The sequence below is a fragment of the Lithobates pipiens genome, unplaced genomic scaffold, assembly GCF_037356315.1.
Source record: "Lithobates pipiens isolate NorthernLeopardFrog02 unplaced genomic scaffold, aLitPip1_a1.2 Scaffold_1, whole genome shotgun sequence".
Taxonomy (NCBI): domain Eukaryota; kingdom Metazoa; phylum Chordata; class Amphibia; order Anura; family Ranidae; genus Lithobates; species Lithobates pipiens.
This window is the reverse complement of record NW_027507685.1, coordinates 174,973,852-174,994,009: the sequence shown is the minus strand read 5'-3', so window position 1 is coordinate 174,994,009 and position 20,158 is coordinate 174,973,852. Positions and strand designations below refer to the sequence as shown.

At 42.4% G+C, this 20,158-nt stretch overlaps 3 protein-coding genes across 6 annotated transcripts in view; 1 reads left to right on the top strand and 2 right to left on the bottom strand.

The window, feature by feature from the left end:
- The window catches only part of LOC143979339 (uncharacterized), a 28,071-nt gene extending 20,031 nt beyond the window's left edge, over positions 1–8,040 (bottom strand). For 2 of the 4 annotated variants that reach the window (XM_077478925.1, XM_077478927.1), the window contains exons 1-4: positions 7,798–8,040; positions 2,659–2,853; positions 2,361–2,463; positions 463–564 (exon numbers count right to left, since the gene is read on the bottom strand). In XM_077478925.1, coding sequence (XP_077335051.1) covers positions 463–564; positions 2,361–2,402 — 144 coding nt within the window. In that variant the 5' untranslated portion in view covers positions 2,403–2,463; positions 2,659–2,853; positions 7,798–8,040. Of the gene's footprint in view, positions 1–462; positions 565–2,360; positions 2,464–2,658; positions 2,854–5,024; positions 5,170–7,797 lie in introns of all 4 variants that reach the window. The other 2 variants (XM_077478929.1, XM_077478928.1) reach the window with 2 other exon arrangements.
- A 29-nt stretch (positions 8,041–8,069) lies between these two features.
- Positions 8,070–20,158, top strand: part of LOC143979262 (uncharacterized) — a 67,275-nt gene continuing 55,186 nt past the window's right edge. The window contains exon 1 of the mRNA XM_077478923.1: positions 8,070–8,136. The gene's annotated coding sequence lies outside the window, so the exon portion shown is untranslated. The remainder of the gene's footprint in view (positions 8,137–20,158) is intronic.
- LOC143979427 (uncharacterized) overlaps positions 18,954–20,158 on the bottom strand; it is a 28,173-nt gene continuing 26,968 nt past the window's right edge. Inside the window, exon 8 of the mRNA XM_077478933.1 lies at positions 18,954–19,967. Within this exon, the coding sequence (XP_077335059.1) occupies positions 19,384–19,967 (584 nt within the window). The 3' untranslated portion in view covers positions 18,954–19,383. The remainder of the gene's footprint in view (positions 19,968–20,158) is intronic.

Genomic DNA, 20,158 nt, shown 5'->3' with positions numbered 1-20,158 from the left:
TTCTCAGCCATCATGTCTGAGTTTATGGGGAAATTCTCAGCCCCTTTGAATACCAATGAATGCAGGGCCTACATGCAGGCTTCATCAGCGTCCCCCTCCAGAGTCGGTTTCAGATCTTCCTCTCATGGCTGCTTCAGCCCCCGAGTACGAGGAGGGATGTGACATCCTATCAGAATCTGAGAATTCAATCCAGGAGGAAGCTCAATCTCCTAATCTCTCTCCTTCACTTAGGGATAATATTTTACAGTGTGCTTGTGCCTTGCCTTACAACCACCAATATCAGCTTGACCAAAGGTTACCAGTACGGGCTCCCTAAACATGCTTAAGACATTCCCAGTATACACTCTGCTGAATTAAAAATAGCATGTTGATGTGCTTCAAGATAATCCAACACATCACCAAGTACAAAGCCATGTATATTACTAATCTGAATTCTTTATAAACCTTGCGTTGAATACTTACCAGTGGAAGAATGAGGCTGTTCTTCTTCTGGCTCCTCCTTAATGCAAAATATGATGGGGTAACTTTGTTCTGTACTTCGCTGCACTGGGACTGTTGGCTGTTCTAGAACAGATTCAAATAAAAATTCACATTAAGTTGTACAGTATTTTCAATAAACATCCTACACCATTTTCCAAAAAAATAATCAGTGGAGTGCATTGACAACTACTGTACAGAACATCCCCCTCTCCTCTTCCCCATAGCATAGAGGGGAGGTATACTGTAGGAAAAAGAGACAACGGGGAACAATGCTAACCTATCACTCAGCACAGACAAAAAGTATAGGAAGGTACCCACTCACAATAAATTTAATGCAGGATCAACAGTCATTTTTTGCACTCAAACAGATAGGACAAAACACTTTCAAAGTTATATTTAAGCAAACAGAAGCAAATATGAGAAGTAGATTGTTGGGGGTTATATACACTGACCTCTCCTTCTGAAAATCATAGTTGCCTGGCTTCAGTATCTTTCAAGTCACTGACCCGTAACAATTATAGAGAGACTTTTTTTCTGACTTTTGCTTGTTGGGTCTGTATCTCAGACAGATTGAAGCCAGACATGGCCAGGCAACTAGCAGTTTCAGTGGTCTTCATGTATTTTTCTCAAATGACGGGTGAACAATAAATCAGCATCACAGACTTGTAACTGGATAGAAAGATTTTAAGGCTCAAGAGGACAACTGGGGAAAATCATAAATACAAAAAAAAAAAATGATATTATATACATACACGCACATTCTATGTATGTATGTATGTATATGAAGAAAACCAAAGTTTATTTTTACTATTGCAGTTTGTTTACAATGGCCCAAAAACAGCAAAACAAAAAGAAACATGAATAAATTCTTGCCAACTTGGGCACTTACTACACACAGGTTGCATGGCTATCAGCTAGGTGCAACTATGTGCTGTCCTCAGCACCTATCTCCCTGTACAAGACGTACACTGCTACACTTTTTTTTTTTTTGGGAAGGTTGCCTCACCGCACATACAGGTATCCCACTCCCCAGTCTAAACAGGCAAAACTGGTTCCAGGATAGACCAACTCCATTTGCATGATGGGAGTTTTTGTAGAGGCCTTAATGAGCCAACTTATTTCAGCTGGGCTCATTAACTCTACCCCTGCAGGACTTTCCCCTAGTGGTACAAATTGGCATGCTGTCACACTAAATTTATCCACAAAAGCAGATTTTTGTGTTTCAGAACACTGAAGGGGCTTAGCTTTCTCTTGTTAGAGCTGTCCCTCCTGATGACTGGTAGGGTAATTAAGAAGAAGCAGAAGAAATGGAGGAAGCCCAGGTTCACAGAATGAATGAAGCAGAAGCAGGGAAATACTTGCACTGCAGGTCTTCAGGTACAGCTTCCTCTACAGGAAGGAGAATAGTGATCAGCACAGCAAATTACCAAATCTTACTCTAAATATTGTATGATTAGCAGACAAAGCAAGAAATGCAGATATGCAGCTAGGAGACTGAAGGCACAGGAGCATCTAGGTACAAGAAGTGCACTGCTACTTTTTTGGGGAGGAAATCAAAACAAAAATTTAAAATTTTCAGGATGCTGGTTAGGTATAATTACCATTTCTAGATCCTGGCACGTGCGTGATAATAAACTACAAAGATGCTGTAGGTATTTCCCTGAGATTTTTGACATCCATACACAGTTATTAGATTTTCTGCAGATTTTTGTCTTCAGATTTACCAAAACCATATAATATATGAGGTCAAACCTTAAGTGTTTAAATTTGTATGCAATCAGGCAGGCCCTTGCACTAAATGGTTTTGGTAAATCTGAATACAAAAATCTGCAGAAAATTTAATAATGTGTGTGGGGCCTTATATTAATCTGTTTTCTCACCGATGGTAAAGGTGTCCTGGCTGTTTTTAGATTGAGTTCCATGTCCTTGAAGATATTCACAGTTATCCTTAGAGAAATGAACACCAACAGCCTCACATGTCACCTACAATAAAAGGGGAGCACAAAACATTTTATATTGGAAGAACAGGTACAAGGAGAAAAATTATATGGTAATTGCTAGCAACATGGAAGAAGCAAAGACTTGAAGGTGTATAGATAAGTACAAGCACTCTACCAGAGTCTGGTAGATAAGAAAAAATATATTGATATTTTTTTTTATTATTAATGAATTTCCTACCTCCCTAGTCAACAGCTGAATGATTTTGTTGGCTAGCTGCGCAATCATCCTTTGAGTCTTGTCCTCCATTCCCAGGAGAGTAAAGGAGAGCTCCGGACATCCTGAAGTGGAGTCACACCTTTTACTTTTGACCTCTGCAGCACGAATGCTGAATGCACATTGGGTCCCATCAGGTCTCTTCACAATAATATAATCCTGCACAAAGAGAAGGAGACCCTTTATGAAAGTAACTTCACTTCTAAGGCCCCGTTTACTCTTTAAGTAGCGGGAACTCGCATTTTCATTCGTGATTTTGTGTAGGCAATGTTAACGTGATTCTGCGTGCCATTCACTTTACGTGTTTGTTGGCCAAAAGAGGCTCCTGCTCTTTGGACGACAAGCTTCACGTGATTTTAACCACTTCCTGAATGCCGCACGCAGATATATGTCCTTACTTTGATGGGAGATATCGTTGTTATGGCAGCAGCTAGCTGCCATAACCTGGGTATCCTCTTGTTCAGCCAGCTGTCTGCTTCAAAATAAGTGTTCTCTGCGGCGGATTCGTCGCAAGATAACTTTTATCGGCGGCGGGAGAGGGCCGCCCCCCTCTGGTGCAATTGGATGTTCCTCCTTCCTTGGCATGGAGACAAGTGAGGGGAAGATAGCCCCCACCCGCCTCATGACATTGCAGGGCAGAAGCGACGTCAAAACATCACTTCCGCCCATAGCTCTAAAAGGGCCATTTTTTTTTTAAATCATTTTTTTAAATGACAATTTTTTTTATTGCATTTTAGTGTAAATATGAGATCTGAGGTCTTTTTGACCCCAGATTTCATATTTAAGAGGTCCTGTCATGCTTTTTTTCTATTAGAAGGGATGTTTACATTCCTTATAATTGGAATAAAAGTGACACAATTTTTTTTTTTATTTAAAAACAGTTAGCCCTAACCCTAGACTCTCTGAGGATCTGAAATAAAGAATTGTTGCTCTACATAAAGATGGCCTAAGCTATAAGAAGATTGCCAAGACCCTGAAACGGAGCTGCAGCATGGTGGCCAAGACCATACAGCGGTTTAACAGGGCTGTTTCCAATCAGAAGAGGCCTCGCCATGGTCGACCAAAGAAGTTGAGTGCATGTGCTCAGTGTCATATCCAGAGGTTGTCTTTGCGAAATAGATGTATGAGTGCTGCCAGCATTGCTGCAGAGGTTGAAGGGGTATGGGTGGGCAGGTTAACCTGTCAGTGGTCAAACCATATGCCACGCACTGCATCAAATTGGCCTGCATGGCTGTCGTCCCAGAAGGAAGCCTCTTCTAAAGATGATGCACAAGAAAGCCCACAGTTTGCTGAAGACAAGCAGACTAAGGACATTGAGAACCAAGTGCTTTGGTCTGATGAGACCAAAATAAACTTATTTGGTTCAGATGGTATCAAGCGTGTGTGGTGGCAACCAGGTAAGGAGCACAAAGACAAGTGTGTCTTGCCTGCAGTCAAGCATGGTGGTGGGAATGTCATGGTCTGGGGAGCTACAGTTCATTGAGGAAACTATGACTGCCATCATGTACTGTGACATACTGAAGCAGAGCATGATCCCCTCCCTTCAGAGACTGGACTGCAGGGCAGTATTCCAACATAACGACCCCAAACACACCTCCAGGCCAACCACTGCCTTGCTAAAGAAGCTGAGGGTAAAGGTGATGGACTGGCTAGGCATGTCTCCAGACCTAAACCCTATTGAGCATCTGTGGGACATCCTCAAACTGAAGGTGGAGAAGCGCAAGGTCTCCAACATCCACCAGCTTGGTGATGTCATCATGGAGGAGTGGAAGAGGACTCCAGCGACAACCTGTGAAGCTCTGGTGAACTCCATGCCCAAGAGGGTTAAGGCAGTGCTGGAAAATAATGGAGGCCACACAAAATATTGACACTTTGGATATTTTCACTTAGGGGTGTACTCACTTTTGTGGCCAGCGGTTTAGACATTAGTGGCTGTGTGTTGAGTTATTTTGAGGGGACAGCAAATCTACACTGTTATACAAGCTGTATACTCACTACTTTACATTTGTATCAAAGTGTCATTTCTTCAGTGTTGTCACATGAAAAGATATAATAAAATATTCACAAAAAAATGTGAGGGGTGTACACACGTTTGTGAGATACTGTATATGTATTGAGATTGGCAAGTGTTTAGTTAAGCTAAAATGCAACTAAATTGGCTGTTTGGGGCAGTACAGGTCAAAGGAAACATTAATGAAATTTCCCAAGTCCCATTTATACACAAGAAATATCCTATGCAGTTCTATTTGTGTCCAATATATTGCCCTTAAAGGGGACGTCTATTTCAGGTGCTGGTTCCCCATGTTACTCCTTCAGCCAACCCTCCTTACCTCCACCGTCAACAAGCAGATGATCTCCAGGGCATGATTTAATATGGCTTCTGCCAACTGCTCTCTCTCCTTCACCATATTAGATAAGCTCAGCAAGTTCTCTCTCTGGACAGGTAATGTATATTTCTCAAAGCTTCATAGCGCCCTAAAAAGAGGCAGAAGACCGTTACCTAGAAAGTCTTTCCTCCAAAATTCACTCACATATATTCTCTGTACCCAACTGTAGACTTTAACTATGTTGGTGACATGGTGTACTAAACAAGGTGCAAGTCGTCTCTTGACAACTACTTCGTGTAAAGATATCTAAACCCAAAAATGCAATAGATTGCAGCTCTCCAGTCCTTATATGTGGTAGCTGCATTAGTTGATACCCGTGGATCCTGACAAAAACCCAGCGTCTTCTTCACTGAATCCTCAATTATTCAGCCATCTTCTGTGAACTGAAGAATACATCCTCCCTACATAATGGGGACATGGAGGAGGGGAGGAATTTGTGGTCCAAATCACGGAGGCAACCTAGGGTGTTTGTATTAGCAGCATGGACCCCAAGGTGAAAGTCATGGGGGAAAGCCTGAATTAGGAAAAATTAATGCAGCCCCCGCCTCTAAAAATTGGTAGAATTCAATATAAACTTTTTTGAACTATAGGCAAAACCTTTTTTTTAAATCATTTTGGATATAGTAAGGAAAGGTTATAACCCCTGTAAGGTTGATTGTTGCCCTCCGTTTCCCAATGTGGAGATGTCCCTTCATTTTCTGTCAATAGCCAAAACAGGAAGTGCAAGGAAATTCATTGGCGACCCACAGGTCACCAGAACTAGTGTCCCCATTGGAACATTTCCCCTTTTCTGGAGACAACCCAAAATGTAGGATTGTCTTTTACTTTCAATGATACTGGTAATCGGGACAAATAGAGAACGGGGATGTAGGCAACAATACAAACTGACAGGTGTTCCAATCCCTCTCCACTCTATCCAATACTAATAAAAAAAAGTTTTTCCTTTAGTTACACTTTAAACATCCATATTTACCTCTTCTGGGGCATTTGTGGGAATCTCAGTGTCAAAATTGCTGGTGGCTTAAAGGGGAACTATACTGACCTTGGCTCCAGCAACGCGATGTCCAGGACTTCCCTGCCAGCTGCTGGCATCTTTGAGCCAGCTTCCAAGTATCGAGCATCGGTTTACTTTCATTGGCTGGGCAGATATGACATTACTTCCACATATGCGTGGAAGTTCGGTTGACTTTGGCACAGATCACTATATAGACATAGGTAGGTAGGTAGGTAAGTTTAACAAAGGAAAGACAAAGCATGCCTCTTCTGCATTAAAAATCCTGCCGGTTCACCCATTTTTATCATTTACAGAAAGCTCCACTTTAACAGCACTTAAAGTGTTACTAACCACTAGGGTTGCCACCTCATCCCTTTAGACCCAAACACATATTAATTACACATATTAATTACACAGGTTCTGTGGCTGATTAAGGTGGTAATTAAACTCACTTAGTGCCTTATCTGCATTCAATTAGCCACAGAACCTGTGTAATTAATAATGTAATTAACATCAGTCTGTATATGCAGTAAAGCAAGCTTGTTATACTCAATGTGGAACCTAAGGGGTTAATCCTCCACATTATGTAAAAAGGCTGTTTGGTCCTGTATTCTCTAAATCTCGCCTTCTTCCACTGTCCCCAATCTAGCTGCTGATAGAACACAGCCTTGGAGGCACTCTGCACATGCTCAGTTTGGTGTGTATTGCTAGAGAGTTATTTTTTTCTTGGGAGGGTGCATGTGATCAGCACAGGGCCAATCAGCACTGTCCGACCAGAGGGTCAGTGGTCATGTAGCCTCATAGTGCAATTGGGGAGAATTAAAATTCTTTCTACAAGCTTTAACCAGACACTGATAGAATTCACAAGACTGCTGATAAGAAAAGTTTTTTTAGCAGTTTATATTTACTAAAATAAATGCATTTCCATGTTCTGTGTACTGTGGGAGACCAGATATAGTGAATGCAGGGTCCTGGGTTTAGTAACACATTCAGATGGCTGTTGTGTTGTACAGTGTGTGCGTGAGATGAAGTGCACGGCGTTGTGTGCTTCGTCTTGCGCAGGCGCAGTATGACAACACTGCGAGATGTTGTAGTTTAGGTTACAGAATTTCCCTGAAGGCAATGCGGACTTGACCTTCCCATGTGATATAAGCGCAGCTGAGGTTACATCATCATTACCCTCAGGGAAAGCCGGAAGTAGAAGAAGAAAAGAAAAAGATAAAGAAAGCAAAAAATGTGAGATATAAAAACAAAAATGTAAAAAAAGTCTTTTAATTTAGGGAAAGGTCTGCTTTAACAAAACATGCGGGGGGGGGGGGGGGGGGGGGGAGAAAGAAAGAAACGTATTTACCCTTTTTTTAAATAAAAAGCTTATGCAGCCTTAAGCTCATTTTAACCCTTTGATGGACACTCATATCTCCAATGTCACTGGCTACCTAGGAGAGAGGCAGAATTCTTCTAAGGACTTGTAACATGTACAATCTGCAGATATGTATATGGCCTGTGTCCTCCACTGATAGGAGATGAGGATGAGAAAACTCTACATAAAGTAACACTTCCTATCCCCTCCCCCCCACCATCCATCCATCCTATGATCTGAGAAAGGAGGATCCAGGAAGAAATCTTTTCTCCCTCCATAGAAATGGATCTCCCCTCCCCCAGCACACATGGATGATCCTATACACACAAAACACACAACTTTTACCCCAACAAAGATCTTACCTGCTTCTACCATGTGAGTGGGCGGGGCTGCCGACTCTCACCTCTCATTGGCTCACCTCTACAGCTCCCCAAAGGCATTGTGGGACTTGTAGTGCTTACAAAGCAGAAATCTCTTACTGGCTACAAGTCCAGACAGCTCAATGCCGAGTCCCAGCTCTGATTGGATGTTTGTCACCGAATGGATTGCAGGGCATGCTGGGATAGCTTGGCTTTGCAGGGAGGAGATCCTGGGACTACAACTCCCATCAGCCCCCAGAGGCTAGGGGGAGGGGCCCCTTGTGTGTACAGCAGCTAATGAGCATGAGAGGAGGAGAGTGGGGGATGGGGGTGACATGTAAGGTGAGAGATCTGTGCAGGATTACATTGGAGATAGAAGAGAAGCTGTCATCAGATCACATGAGATGTCCTCATTCCTGACAATAGAAATCATTCTGCTGATGATCTGATTTCCTCTCTATGATGATTACACAGGGATGGGATCGGTGATTCCTCCATCTATTCCTATTACAGATCTTATTTATTAGAACAATAGATGATCAGACAGATGTGACTTGTGACACTCACGATGATTTATTAGTCAGTATAGAGCTGTGAAGACGAACCTTTCCCATTTTTTTTACATTTCCAAAATTGCTCCACTGCACTGCAGAGTGGATGAGCATCATGGGAAATGTAGTTCTAAAACATCTGGGGTGCCGAGGATCACCATCACTGGTATAGAGAAACATAGAAAAGTGACAGCAGAAAAAGGCAGAGTAGTCCATTTTTTTTCTTTTATTATTTTTTTTGTTTTTTGTTTTAGGTTTTTTTTTTGTTTTGGTAAGTTTATTAGAGTATAGATCTATGTTTGTCCCAAGCATGTGTGAAGCCATTTACTTCTAACGGCCTCACTACCTCTGCTGGTAGTGTATTCCAAGCACCAACTACTCTTTCAGTAAAATAACACTTTCTAAGATTAGTTTTGAACTTTCCTCCAGGTAGTTTGAGGTCACATCCCCGGGTGTTCTTCATTTCAGTTCCATATCGAAAAAAATGCCCTCCTAAACCTTATTCACCCCCTTTAATCAAATCTATTTTACAATGGTTTGAGAAAGAGCGAGAACACGGAGGGCGGTGTAGTGCGGGAACATGTGCAGAATCGCAAGGTTTCCCACACCGCACAAAAAACACCCTTCCGTATTGCTGGTATTTGCTAATGGCGTATCTAGTCAGAATGTATAGTACCGTAGTACCCTGCATTATGGTGTGGCGGGATTTCAAAAATCATGTTTTTCTTTCAGACCCCTTTCACACCACACCACCCATTGTGTCGGCGGAAAAAATAGTGGCGTTTTACCTCCGGATTTGCGGCGCATTTCGGGCGCTTTTACCCCCGTTAGCGGCCGCAAAAGGGTTAAAACCGCAATAGCGGCGTTTTGCCGGCGGTGTTACAGCACTTCCCCATTGATTTCAATGGGGAGCAGCGCTGGAGGAGCGGTAAACACACTGCTCCTTCACCGCTCCAAAGAAGCTGCTGGCAGGACTTTTTTCTAACGTCCTGCCAGCGCACCGCTGTAGTGCTTTCACACTACATGCAATGGTGCAGCTTCTTTAGGGCGGATTGCAGGCGCTATTTCTAACGCTATAGGGCCTGCAAAATGCCCTGGTGTGAAAGGGGTCTTAATAAATGGACTGTAAAACTTAAAAAAATTATGCATTGTAAAAAATAAATAAATTAAATTAAATTATAAACATTCATGAACTTCTGAACAGAAAATAAAAAGCTAAGATAAAAGAAAAAAAAGAAAAAAAAAATATATATATATATATATATATATATTTTTTTTTTAATTCTTTTAAAAGAATATAACTACATACTTATCCAAAAAAAGCTAATCAAAAAAAAAACCCACTAGATTAATTAAACAAAAAAAAAATTGTATAGTCAATGACTAATCGGAAAAATAATCGATAGATTAGTTGACAGGCAAACTAATCGTTAGTTGCAGCTCTACACTATATATATGTGTGTATGTGTATGTGTATATATATATATATATATATATATATATATATATATATATATATATATATATGTATGTGTGTGTGTATATATATATATATATATATATATATATATATATATATATATATATACACACACACATATATACATATATGTGTGTGTGAATACTGGCCACTTTATTAGGTCACCCACCGGCCACCACATCCCAAAGGTGCTCTATTGGATTGAGATCTGGTGAGTGTGGAGGCCATTGGAGTAGTTACCTCACTGTCATGTTCAAGAAACCAGTGGTGAGATGATCTGAGCTTTGCGACATGGTGCGTTATCCTACTGGAAGTAGCCATCAGAAGGTAAGTACACTGTAGTCCTAAAGGCATGGACATTGTGAGCAACAAAGTGTGCCAAGAAAATATCCCCCACACCATTACACCACCACCAGCCAGAACCATTATACAAGGCAGGATAGATCCATGCTTTCATGTTGTTTGTGCCAAATTCTGAACGTACCATCTGAATGGTGCACCTGAAATTGAGACTCATCAGACCAAACTTTTATTGTCAAATTTGGGTGATCGTATGCAAATTGCAGCCTCAGTTTCCTGTACTTAGCTGACAGGAGTGGCACACGGTGTGGTCTTCTGCTGCTGTAGCCCATCTGCTTCAAGTTTCAAAGTGTTGTGTGTTCAGAGATGGTATTCTGCATACCTTGTTTTTAACAAGTGGGTATTTGAGTTACTGTTGGCTTTCTATCATCTCGAACCAGTCTGCCCATTCTCCTCTGATCTCTGACATAAAAACATAAAAATCCTAGAGGTGATCAAATACCACCAAAAGAAAGTTCTATTTGTGGGAACAAAATGATAAGAATGTAGTTTGGGTACAGTGCAGCATGACCGCGCAATTGTCATTCAAAGTGCGACAGTGCTGAAAGCTGAATATTGGTCTGGGCAGGAAGGTGTATAAGTGCCCAGTATTGAAGTGGTTAAAGCGGAGGTCCACCCTAAAATGGACCTTCCACTCATCGGATTCCTCCCCCCCTCCGGCCCCACGATTGGCACCTTTCAGGGGGGAGGGGGGTGCAGTTACCTGGATAATCCAGGTAACTGCACCCACTTCCGGGCTAGCTCTCTGCGGAAAGGGGCGTACATTACGCCCCTTTCCGCAAGTGCCCGCCCCCTTCCGCAAGTGCCCCGCTGCCTGCTGGGAAACACACAGATCCCAGAGGCAGCGGGGACTGTCCTCATTGCGCAGCGCGGCTCGCGCATGCGCAGTAGGGAACCGGGAAATGAAGCCGAAAGGCTCCATTTCCTGATTCCCATACCCAAGATGGCGGCGGCAGCACTCCAGTGTCGATCTAGAAATCGGCTTCGGGTGCCGACATCGCAGGCGTGCTGGACAGGTAAGTGTCACTATTTTAAAAGTCAGCAGCTGCAGTATTTGTAGCTGCTGACTTTAAAAAAAAAAAAAAAAACGCGGAGTCCCGGCGGACTCCCGCTTTAAACAGGTGTACCTAATAAAGTGTCCGGTGTGTGTGTGTGTGTATATATATATATATATATATATATATATATATATATATATACACACACACACACACACACACACACACACACACACACACACAGTGGTACCTTGCGTACTGCGAGCATAATTCGTTCCAGAATCATGCTTGTAATTCAAAGCACTTGTATATCAAAGCGAGTTTCTCCATAGGAAATAATGGAAACTCAGATAATCTGTTCCAGTGGCGCTGCTAGTGTATGCAGTACCACATGTAACCAGTGGTGGGGGCACTCTGAGACACTCGGGAACAGAGTGTTTCTGAGCGTCTCCGAATAGCTCCAAGTGTCACTGCACCTCTGGCCAAATGCGGTACTACACACCCCAGAGGCTTGAATCCTGCTAGTTTTGCTAAACAACGTTCACAAACTGAGTCAGGATTTTTTTTAAATAAAAGCTTGTTTTGAGAAAAACTCATAAACTATGTTACTCACAATCCGATGTATTACTGTATATTATATATATATATATCATTTTTTTGGTGGTCGTTTGGGGACAGGTTTTATTGCTGTCCACCCTCCCAAAGTTTGTTTCTTTTCTTAATCTTACCTCCTGCTGTCTCTGTTTGTCCCATATTGCTCTATACTGTAGATGCCTCTGATAAAAGAGACAAACACAGAAATTATAGGGTAAGCGCATCTTTTCACAAAAAAATGTAATTGTGACCTCCAGACCCCTCTGCATATAGTGACCATGATGCCCCCTGCTGCCAGTGCAGTGGTCCTTACATCACAACGCCAGACTGAGTATGCTATTTGCTGCTGCTCACATGCAGGAAGCCACCAGATTTAGAAATGTGAGACCTAGAACTGGAATGTGATTAATAAGTAGAAGTTTCTCAACAAAAGACTTTAGGAAGTACACTCCCAGAGACCATGTCTGAAGTCTTGCTGCAGTAAATTACAAATTAATTAGATCATGTTAAACCCAATGAAGTTTCGGTTTGCCAAATGGCACATAATTTGTGGATAGGTTTCAAGTGTTGCTGTGCTCTGTCTTTAGGCTCGGTTGCGGGAATCGCACGCTAATGCCGCGTACACACGACCGGACTTTCCGGCATAAAAGGCCCAACGCAATCATTTCATCGGATATTCCGATCAGGTGTGGGCTTCATCTGACTTTTTTCTTCAAAAATTCTGACGGACCTAGAAATAGAACATGTTTTAAATCTTTCAGATGGAATCAATTCCTATTGGGAAAACCGTTTGTCTGTATGCTATTCCGATGGACCAAATATGACGCAAGCGCAGCTATTGGCTATTGAACTTCCTTCTCTAGTCCCGTTGTACGTCATAGCGTTGGAAACGAACGGACTTTGGTGTGATCGTGTGTAGGCAAGCCCGTATGGTCGGAACTCCTTTGGAAAGACCTTCAGAGTTTATTCTGACGGAAAGTCCGGTCGTGTGTTTCGGCATAAGATGACAGCTTCCGTGGCCGAAAAGAATAGGAGGGTTCAATTCCACTTTAGGTGTTGGGCTACCTTTGTCAGGTCAAGAACTCTGTTATAGAGGTCCCAGCAGACTCAGCAATTCATGCGAGGAACCGACACAGACCTTCTTCGTGGGTCAACTACATGCCACTAGAAGCAGATGGTTTTTAGATTCAGCCTTCCCGCCATCTTCTGCTGGTGCCCATTTAAGTGGCAGTAGATATCTAGGAAATAGGGGGGAAAAGAAGGGGAATGGTGGGACTTTATATGAAGCACAACACCAAAATGGGTTAATGTTTGCTCGAACACTGACTCCGTCTTCCCATCAGCATGCAGCGTGACCTGGGTGGGGTCCTGTGGCAATGTGGTGGGTACTTATTCTACACCCTTGTGGAGCACACACTCAGTCTGCTCCTTACACCTTGATGACACTATGCACATCTCTCGACTATGCTTTATACTTCATACCAAGGGTAACATTCGGTCTTCTATCTATTCTATGGTCTTTTGCACAATCCTTCTTACCATCACTCATTCTATGGTGAGCTACTCACCTGTTTCTACTTTACACTTATGATCTGGTCTCTGTTTCTTTTCCCTCCAGTGTTGGTTCTTTCATCTTCCCCAATCATTTATTGTGTAGTCACTTTAACTGATACACTTTATTTACAATTTCTCCACAGAAGCCCTATGGGCCCCTATTCAGCACTTTTGTTACAACCACAGTCATTTATTGGGGACGACGTCTCTATTGATGCTTACTTCTTGTTTTCCATTCGCCGCAGTCATCGCCACCTCAGTTTCCAATAGTGCCTCCAGCTAATAATACTACCCATGTTTTTTTTTATTGTAGCCCACTTATAGGTAAGAGTGCTGGGATTAAAGGGATTGTAAAGTGAATTTTTTTTTTTTTTTTTAAATAACAAACATGTTATACTTACCTCCACTGTGCAGCTCGTTTTGCACAGAGTGGCCCCGAACCTGCTCTTCTGGGGTCCCTCGGCGGCTGTCTCTGCTTCCTCCCGCAGGTACTGCTCACGTTCATGCAAGCTCCCTCGCATGGTGAGAAGCACCTGCGGGCGCGCTCTCGTGATACAGCCGACGGCCATAGCCACTCGCTGTATCACACGGCCCCGCCCCCCGGCGCTCCGCATCAGTGGATGTGATTGACAGCAGCACAAGCCAATGGCTGTGCTGCTTTCAATCCATCCACCCCAACCAATCAGCGGCCAGGCTGAGTGGCGAGAAAGGACGGCGGGGGCGAGCGTGGGATTTTCGAGGGGTGAGGTAAGTAAAACGGGGGCCTGGGGGCCCTCGCAGTGTCAATGTTTTTTCACCTTAATGCATAGAATGCATTAAGGTGAAAAAACATTTCCCTTTACAACCCCTTTAAGTTGTGGTTCCCCCTCTTCCTGTTACTCTAGTTTACTATATTTGGTATCTATATTTTTTACAGACATCCCTAGATTGCATTTGCTCCTGACGAGTGGAATTTATCCATGAAACGTGCATAGAGCTATATACTGATGTATTGTCACAGCTACCATGCGTTTACCATGCGACTACCTTGAATCAATTCTACACCCTGTTCCAAATTATTATGCCAGTGACATTTACCTAAATAATTGATGTAAACAACAGTCAGCATAATTCTCATGTTATCAATTATTAAGAGTACAATTCCAATTTTATTGAACAAACCTCCTAATGATAACGGTTTTTTTTTCCAAAATAAAAAACTTACAATGCACTGTTCCAAATTATTACACACAGTAAGTTTCAAAATACTTTATAGGTTATAAAGAACTGAAAATTGTAATTTGTTGTGTTTGCAGCATATTTACTGGAATCAAAAGCTATTTCAATCAAACTTTGAACAACATTTTAACTTTTTTAACCACTTGAGACCCGCAATACATCTATTGACGTCATGGGGTTTCGCTGGTTATATCTAAATGATGCCTGAGTCCACAGACATCATTCAGATATTGCCGTTTTCAGCCGGCGATTCCCTACACCATAAGAATGATCATAGCGGCTGTTCCGCCGCTTGATCGTTCTTATGGGCGGCGGGGGGCCCCCCCCTCCCTCCGGTGCTTCTACCGACTCACCATTTCCATCGGTGAGTCGGTCACAGGATCCGCCGGCCCCAGCATGTGATCATAGAGATTTCCGGCGGACTAGATTGTCCCTGGAGTCTCTATGATCGTTCGGAGGCCGGGCGCGATGTTATGACGTCACGCCCGGCCTCGGTATTCAAATTAACGGACCCAATCTGGCTAGGAAGCCAGGATCGTTTTTTTTTTTTTTTTTTATTCTTCCCAGCCTAGAGGTGAGATATGGGGTCTTAATGACCCCATATTTCACTGTAAATAGGTCCGATCGTGCCATATTCCTATTACAAGGGATGTTTACATTCCTTGTAATAGGAATAAAAGTCATCAATTTTTTTTATTTATTTTTTTAAGTGTAAAACTAAAAAAATAAAAATAAAATTAACAATAAAAAAAAAAAAAAAAAATTTTAAGCGCCCCTGTCCCCGTGAGCTCGCACACAGAAGCGAACGCATACGTAAGTCCCGCCCACATATGAAAATGGTGTTCAAACCACACATGTGAGGTATCGCCGCGAACGTTAGAGCGAGAGCAATAATTCTAGCCCTAGACCTCCTCTGTAACCCAAAACATGTTATCAGTAAAAATTTTTAAAGCGTCGCCTATGGGGATTTTTAAATACCAAAGTTTGGCGCCATTCCACGAGCGAGTGCAATTTTGAAGCGTGACATGTTGGGTATCTATTTACTCGGCGTATCCTCCTCTTTCACATTATGCAAAAAAATTGGGCTAACTTTACAGTTTTTTTTTTTTTTTTTTTTAGCATGAAACTGTTTTTTTTCTGAAAAAAAAACGCGTTCGAAAAATTGCTGCGCAAATACCGTGCGAGATAAAAAGTTGCAATGACCGCCATTGTATTCTCTAGGGTCTTTGCTAAAAAAACATATATAATGTTTGGGGGTTCTATGTAATTTTCTAGCAAAAAAATTAGGAATTTTACATGTAGGAGAGAAATGTCAGAATTGGCCTGGGTCTGGAGTGGTTAAACAGGTCACACTACATTTTAACATAGGACCCCTTATTTGATTGCAGCTTCACAAGTCTTGCATCCATTGAACTTGTGAGTTTTTGGACAGGAAAACTTTGCAAGATGCCAGAATAGCCTCCCAGAGCTGCTGTTTGGATGTAAACTGCCTCCCACCCTCATGGATCTTTTGCTTGAGGATGTTCCAAAGGTTCTCAATAGATTTGAGGTCAGGGGAGGATGGAAGCCACACCATGACTTTCTCTCCTTTTACCCCCATCGCAGCCATTGATGCAAATGTGTTCTTTGCAGCATGAGATGGTGCATTGTTATGAATGAAGATGGTTTTATTATGGAAAGCATAGTTCTTCCTTCTGTACCAGGGAAGGAAGTGGTGAGTCAGGAACGCCACATACTTTGCAGAGGTCATCTTTACACCTTCTTTTCTGGGACCCTAAAGGGGCCGACCAGCTCTCTTCCCATGATTCTGGCCCAAAACATGACTCCACCACCGCCTTGCTGACCTCACAGCCTTGTTGGAATAGGGTGGCCATCCACCAACCATCCACTACTCCATCCATCTGGACTATCCAGGGTTGCACGGCATTCATCAGTGAACAGGACTGTTTGAAAATTAGTCTTCATGTATTTTTTTGCCCAATGCCGCCGTTTCTGCTTGTGAGCATTGGTTAGTGGTGGCCGAATGGAAGGTTTATGCACAGTTGCAAGACTCTGGAGGACTCTACACCTTGAGGTCCATGGGACACCAGAGGCACCAGCAGCTTCAAATATCCATTTGCTGCTATGTAATGGTGTTTTAGCAGCTGCTCTCTTGATCCGATGTATGGATCTGGCAGAAATCTTCCTCAATGTGCCTTTATCTACACGAAACCCGTCTGTGCTCTGAATCAGCTACAAATCTCTTAATAGTGCGATGATCACACTTAAGTTTTCGTGAAATACCATGTTTTCATACCTCGTCCAAGGCACTGAACTATGTCACTCTTTTCGGCAGCAGAGAGATCATTTTTCTTCCCCATATTGCTTGAAAATGGTGATCTGCTTAATAATGTGGAACACCCTCCTTTGGTAGTTTTCCCTTTTAATTGGGCTCACCTGGCAATCTAATTATCACTGGTGTCCGAGATTGTGTCTCAGGGCTCTTTTGATCACTGAAAACAATGTAATCCATGAGATAAACTGAAAAACAAAATATTTAATCTTTGTGACACTGAAATAGAATTTGCATAATAATTTGGACCAGAGTGTATATTATCATGTGTGCATGCAATCATGTTTATATGCAAGTTTGGGCTACACTGAATACATTATTTAGTATTTACTATTTAGGAACTTTTATATATGTATGCATTTCCAACACATATGTGTATGTACAATTCTATGTATGTATTCTATTACTATATTATGTTATTTGCTGCATGTTCTGTACGGTCCCACATGCATCCATGTGCACCATTAAAATATTTTACAGTATTTACCCATTGATGATTCGTCTGGTTTTGGTGTTGTGCTTCATATAAAGTCCCACCATTCCCCTTTCCCTTCTTTTTTTTCTATAATTCAGGGATGGAGACATACAAACTCTGTAGCAGTTGTCTCATACAAAGTCCAAACAATGTATTTTTTATTAATGGCAGTAGATATCTGTATCTTACTTTAAACTGGTAAATCTGTAAGAACAGCTGATTGAACAAAGCCCCTCAATCTCTCTATTCATACATGGTTAGCAATAGACTTGTAATGTATTTTATGGTTTGTTTTAAATCCATTGCAGAATAGGTGTGATGACATTACAACTTATTTGTCAGTGGAGGAGTGGGAATATTTTGATCACAAAGAAGAGTATGAAGTTGTGATTGGGAAGATCTCTGGATGCTGAAAACTCTCATCCAACTAAAGGCCTGTACACACGGTCGGACTTGTACAAACTTTTCCGTGGACTTTTGTACAAAGGGCGTGGTCCACAAGTTTGTATTGCATACACACGGTCGGACTTTTTGACAACAAACACGAACGTGGTGACGTCACAACGTACGGACGCCACTTCAAAAGAGGACGTTAAATGACTCCAGCGCCACCTTTGGTCAACTTCTGTATTCTAGTCTGATCGTTTGCATAGGTTCTGAGCATGCGTGTTTGTACCTTGTACAAAAGTCCGATGCTTTTGCGTACACACGGTCGGACTTTGCTCCATCAGACTTTTGTTGCCAGAAAGTTTGTCCGTTCGCACAGCCAACAAAAGTCCGATGAAAACAGAAAAAGTTTGTCCAATGGAGCGTACACACAGTCGGATGTTGCTCCAAAACAGCTAATTTGCATGTTTGTTGTCAAAAAGTCCGACCGTGTGTACGGGCCTTTACTCCTGGGTGTAGCAGATCCCTCACCCCCAATTGTGCACTGTGGTTTTCTCTGTCAGCCTCTGCTGTCATTAGGTCAGTACTGCACACATAACATAAATATAAAAAAAAAAAACCAAACATTTTAATAACAAACATGTTATACTTACCTGCTCTGAGCAGTGGTTTTGCACAGAGCAGCCCAGATCCTTCTCTTCTTGAGTCTTGGGGACCCCCTCTGACACCACTCCTGGCTCCTCTCGAGTGCCAGTCACACACACAGCTTCAGCTTGGCACCACCCCCTCTCTCCCCTCATTGGCTCAATGGCTGGGATTGACAGCAGTGGGAACCAATGGTGTCCAGCCAATGAGGAGGGAGAGTACCCGGAAAGCCAAGGCTCTTGTGCACATCGCTGGATCGATCAGGTAAGGGCTGGGGGTGCACAGAATCCATGAAGGTATAAAATGTTCTGCCTTTAGAACCACTTTAAACTTAGGGGCTGGTGGAAGCAGAGGATCAGGTAGCTCCCACACTGAGAAGTGTGTCGAACGTTGAAGTGTTTTCAGTAGTCATAGAGCTTCCTAAAATGGACCGTGTCAACGCCCAATAGAGAGGTAGGTATGAACACTTTTCTTTTATAGAATCCCTTAAAAAAAAAAAACTAAAGAAATAACCCCATAAAAATACAACAAATAGCAGTAACAGGGTATTATAACAATACAGATGTCAGGATTCATGGGGTTTTTATTACTTTTTTTTTTTTTTTTTATTGAAGTAAAGTGAATCTGTATATTAACCAACACCGAGTCCCCAATTAGAAGCTATGTTTTAAAGGGATTGTCACTGAGAGGAAAAGGGACAAACTTCTGCAGGTATGAACTGCACACACTTTCTGTAGGACTTCTAAACCTTTCCATCATGGCTGAACCTCCGAGGGTTCTGAGAGGCAAAGTTACAGAACTTTGCAATAGTGCGGAAGCTAGCGGACTCCTTCCTGCATCCTGCACATATCCACTGTCTAGTGTGGCTGCAGATCATAGTGATTAGCCAATAGGAACGTCTGACAGAAGCTTTATGATAATCTCCAACACCACCCAGAAATGTCAGGGCTTCACCTATTAACACACTTAATGCACCGAGGACATTGGAAAGGCTTTTACCCAGTGTGAGTCTTTTGATGCCTCAACATGGCATCTTTTAATGAAAACGCTTCTTCACAGTACTTGCAGACAAATGGTTTCTCCCCTGAGTGCTGCCGCAAGTGGACAATCAGGCTGGCGTATTGGCAGTAACTCTTGCCGCATTCGCTGCACACATGCCGCTTCTGTTCTGCATGCATACCGGAGTGCTTGACTACGCTGGATTGCCGAGTGAAGCCTTTCCCACACACGGGGCAAGAGTATGGCTTTTCACCAGTGTGGACTACCTGATGGAGGACGAGGTGCTGGTGATTGAAGAACCTCCGACTACATTGGTTACATTTATAGGGTCGCTCGCCAGTATGCGTTCTCATGTGACTGGTCAAGTGACTTTTGCATTTGTAGGTCTTATCACACTCATCGCATGAAAATGGACGTTCTCCACTATGTATCTTCATGTGTTTCACAAGAGTCCACTTGTTGCTAAATACTTTCCCACACACTTCGCAAGGAGAAGACGGCTCTCGTGATCTTGACTTCTGTGTCCTGGCTCTTTTATTTTTAGGTTCCGATGGTAAGTAGTCTTGGTCTATGCAGTCTGCTAGAAGAAAGAGTGACAGTTGAGGATCTCCCTAGTAATTTGCACTGCATACAAGTTTTAAAAGTCCAGAATTTAGTAGTGATTTCTTGAATTAGTGAGTTCTAATTGCTAAAGGCCAACCTCACAGGGAATGGATATTTCAGTATTATGTGGGCACTGGTGGGTTGAATCACCAGCCAACTATTTTTATC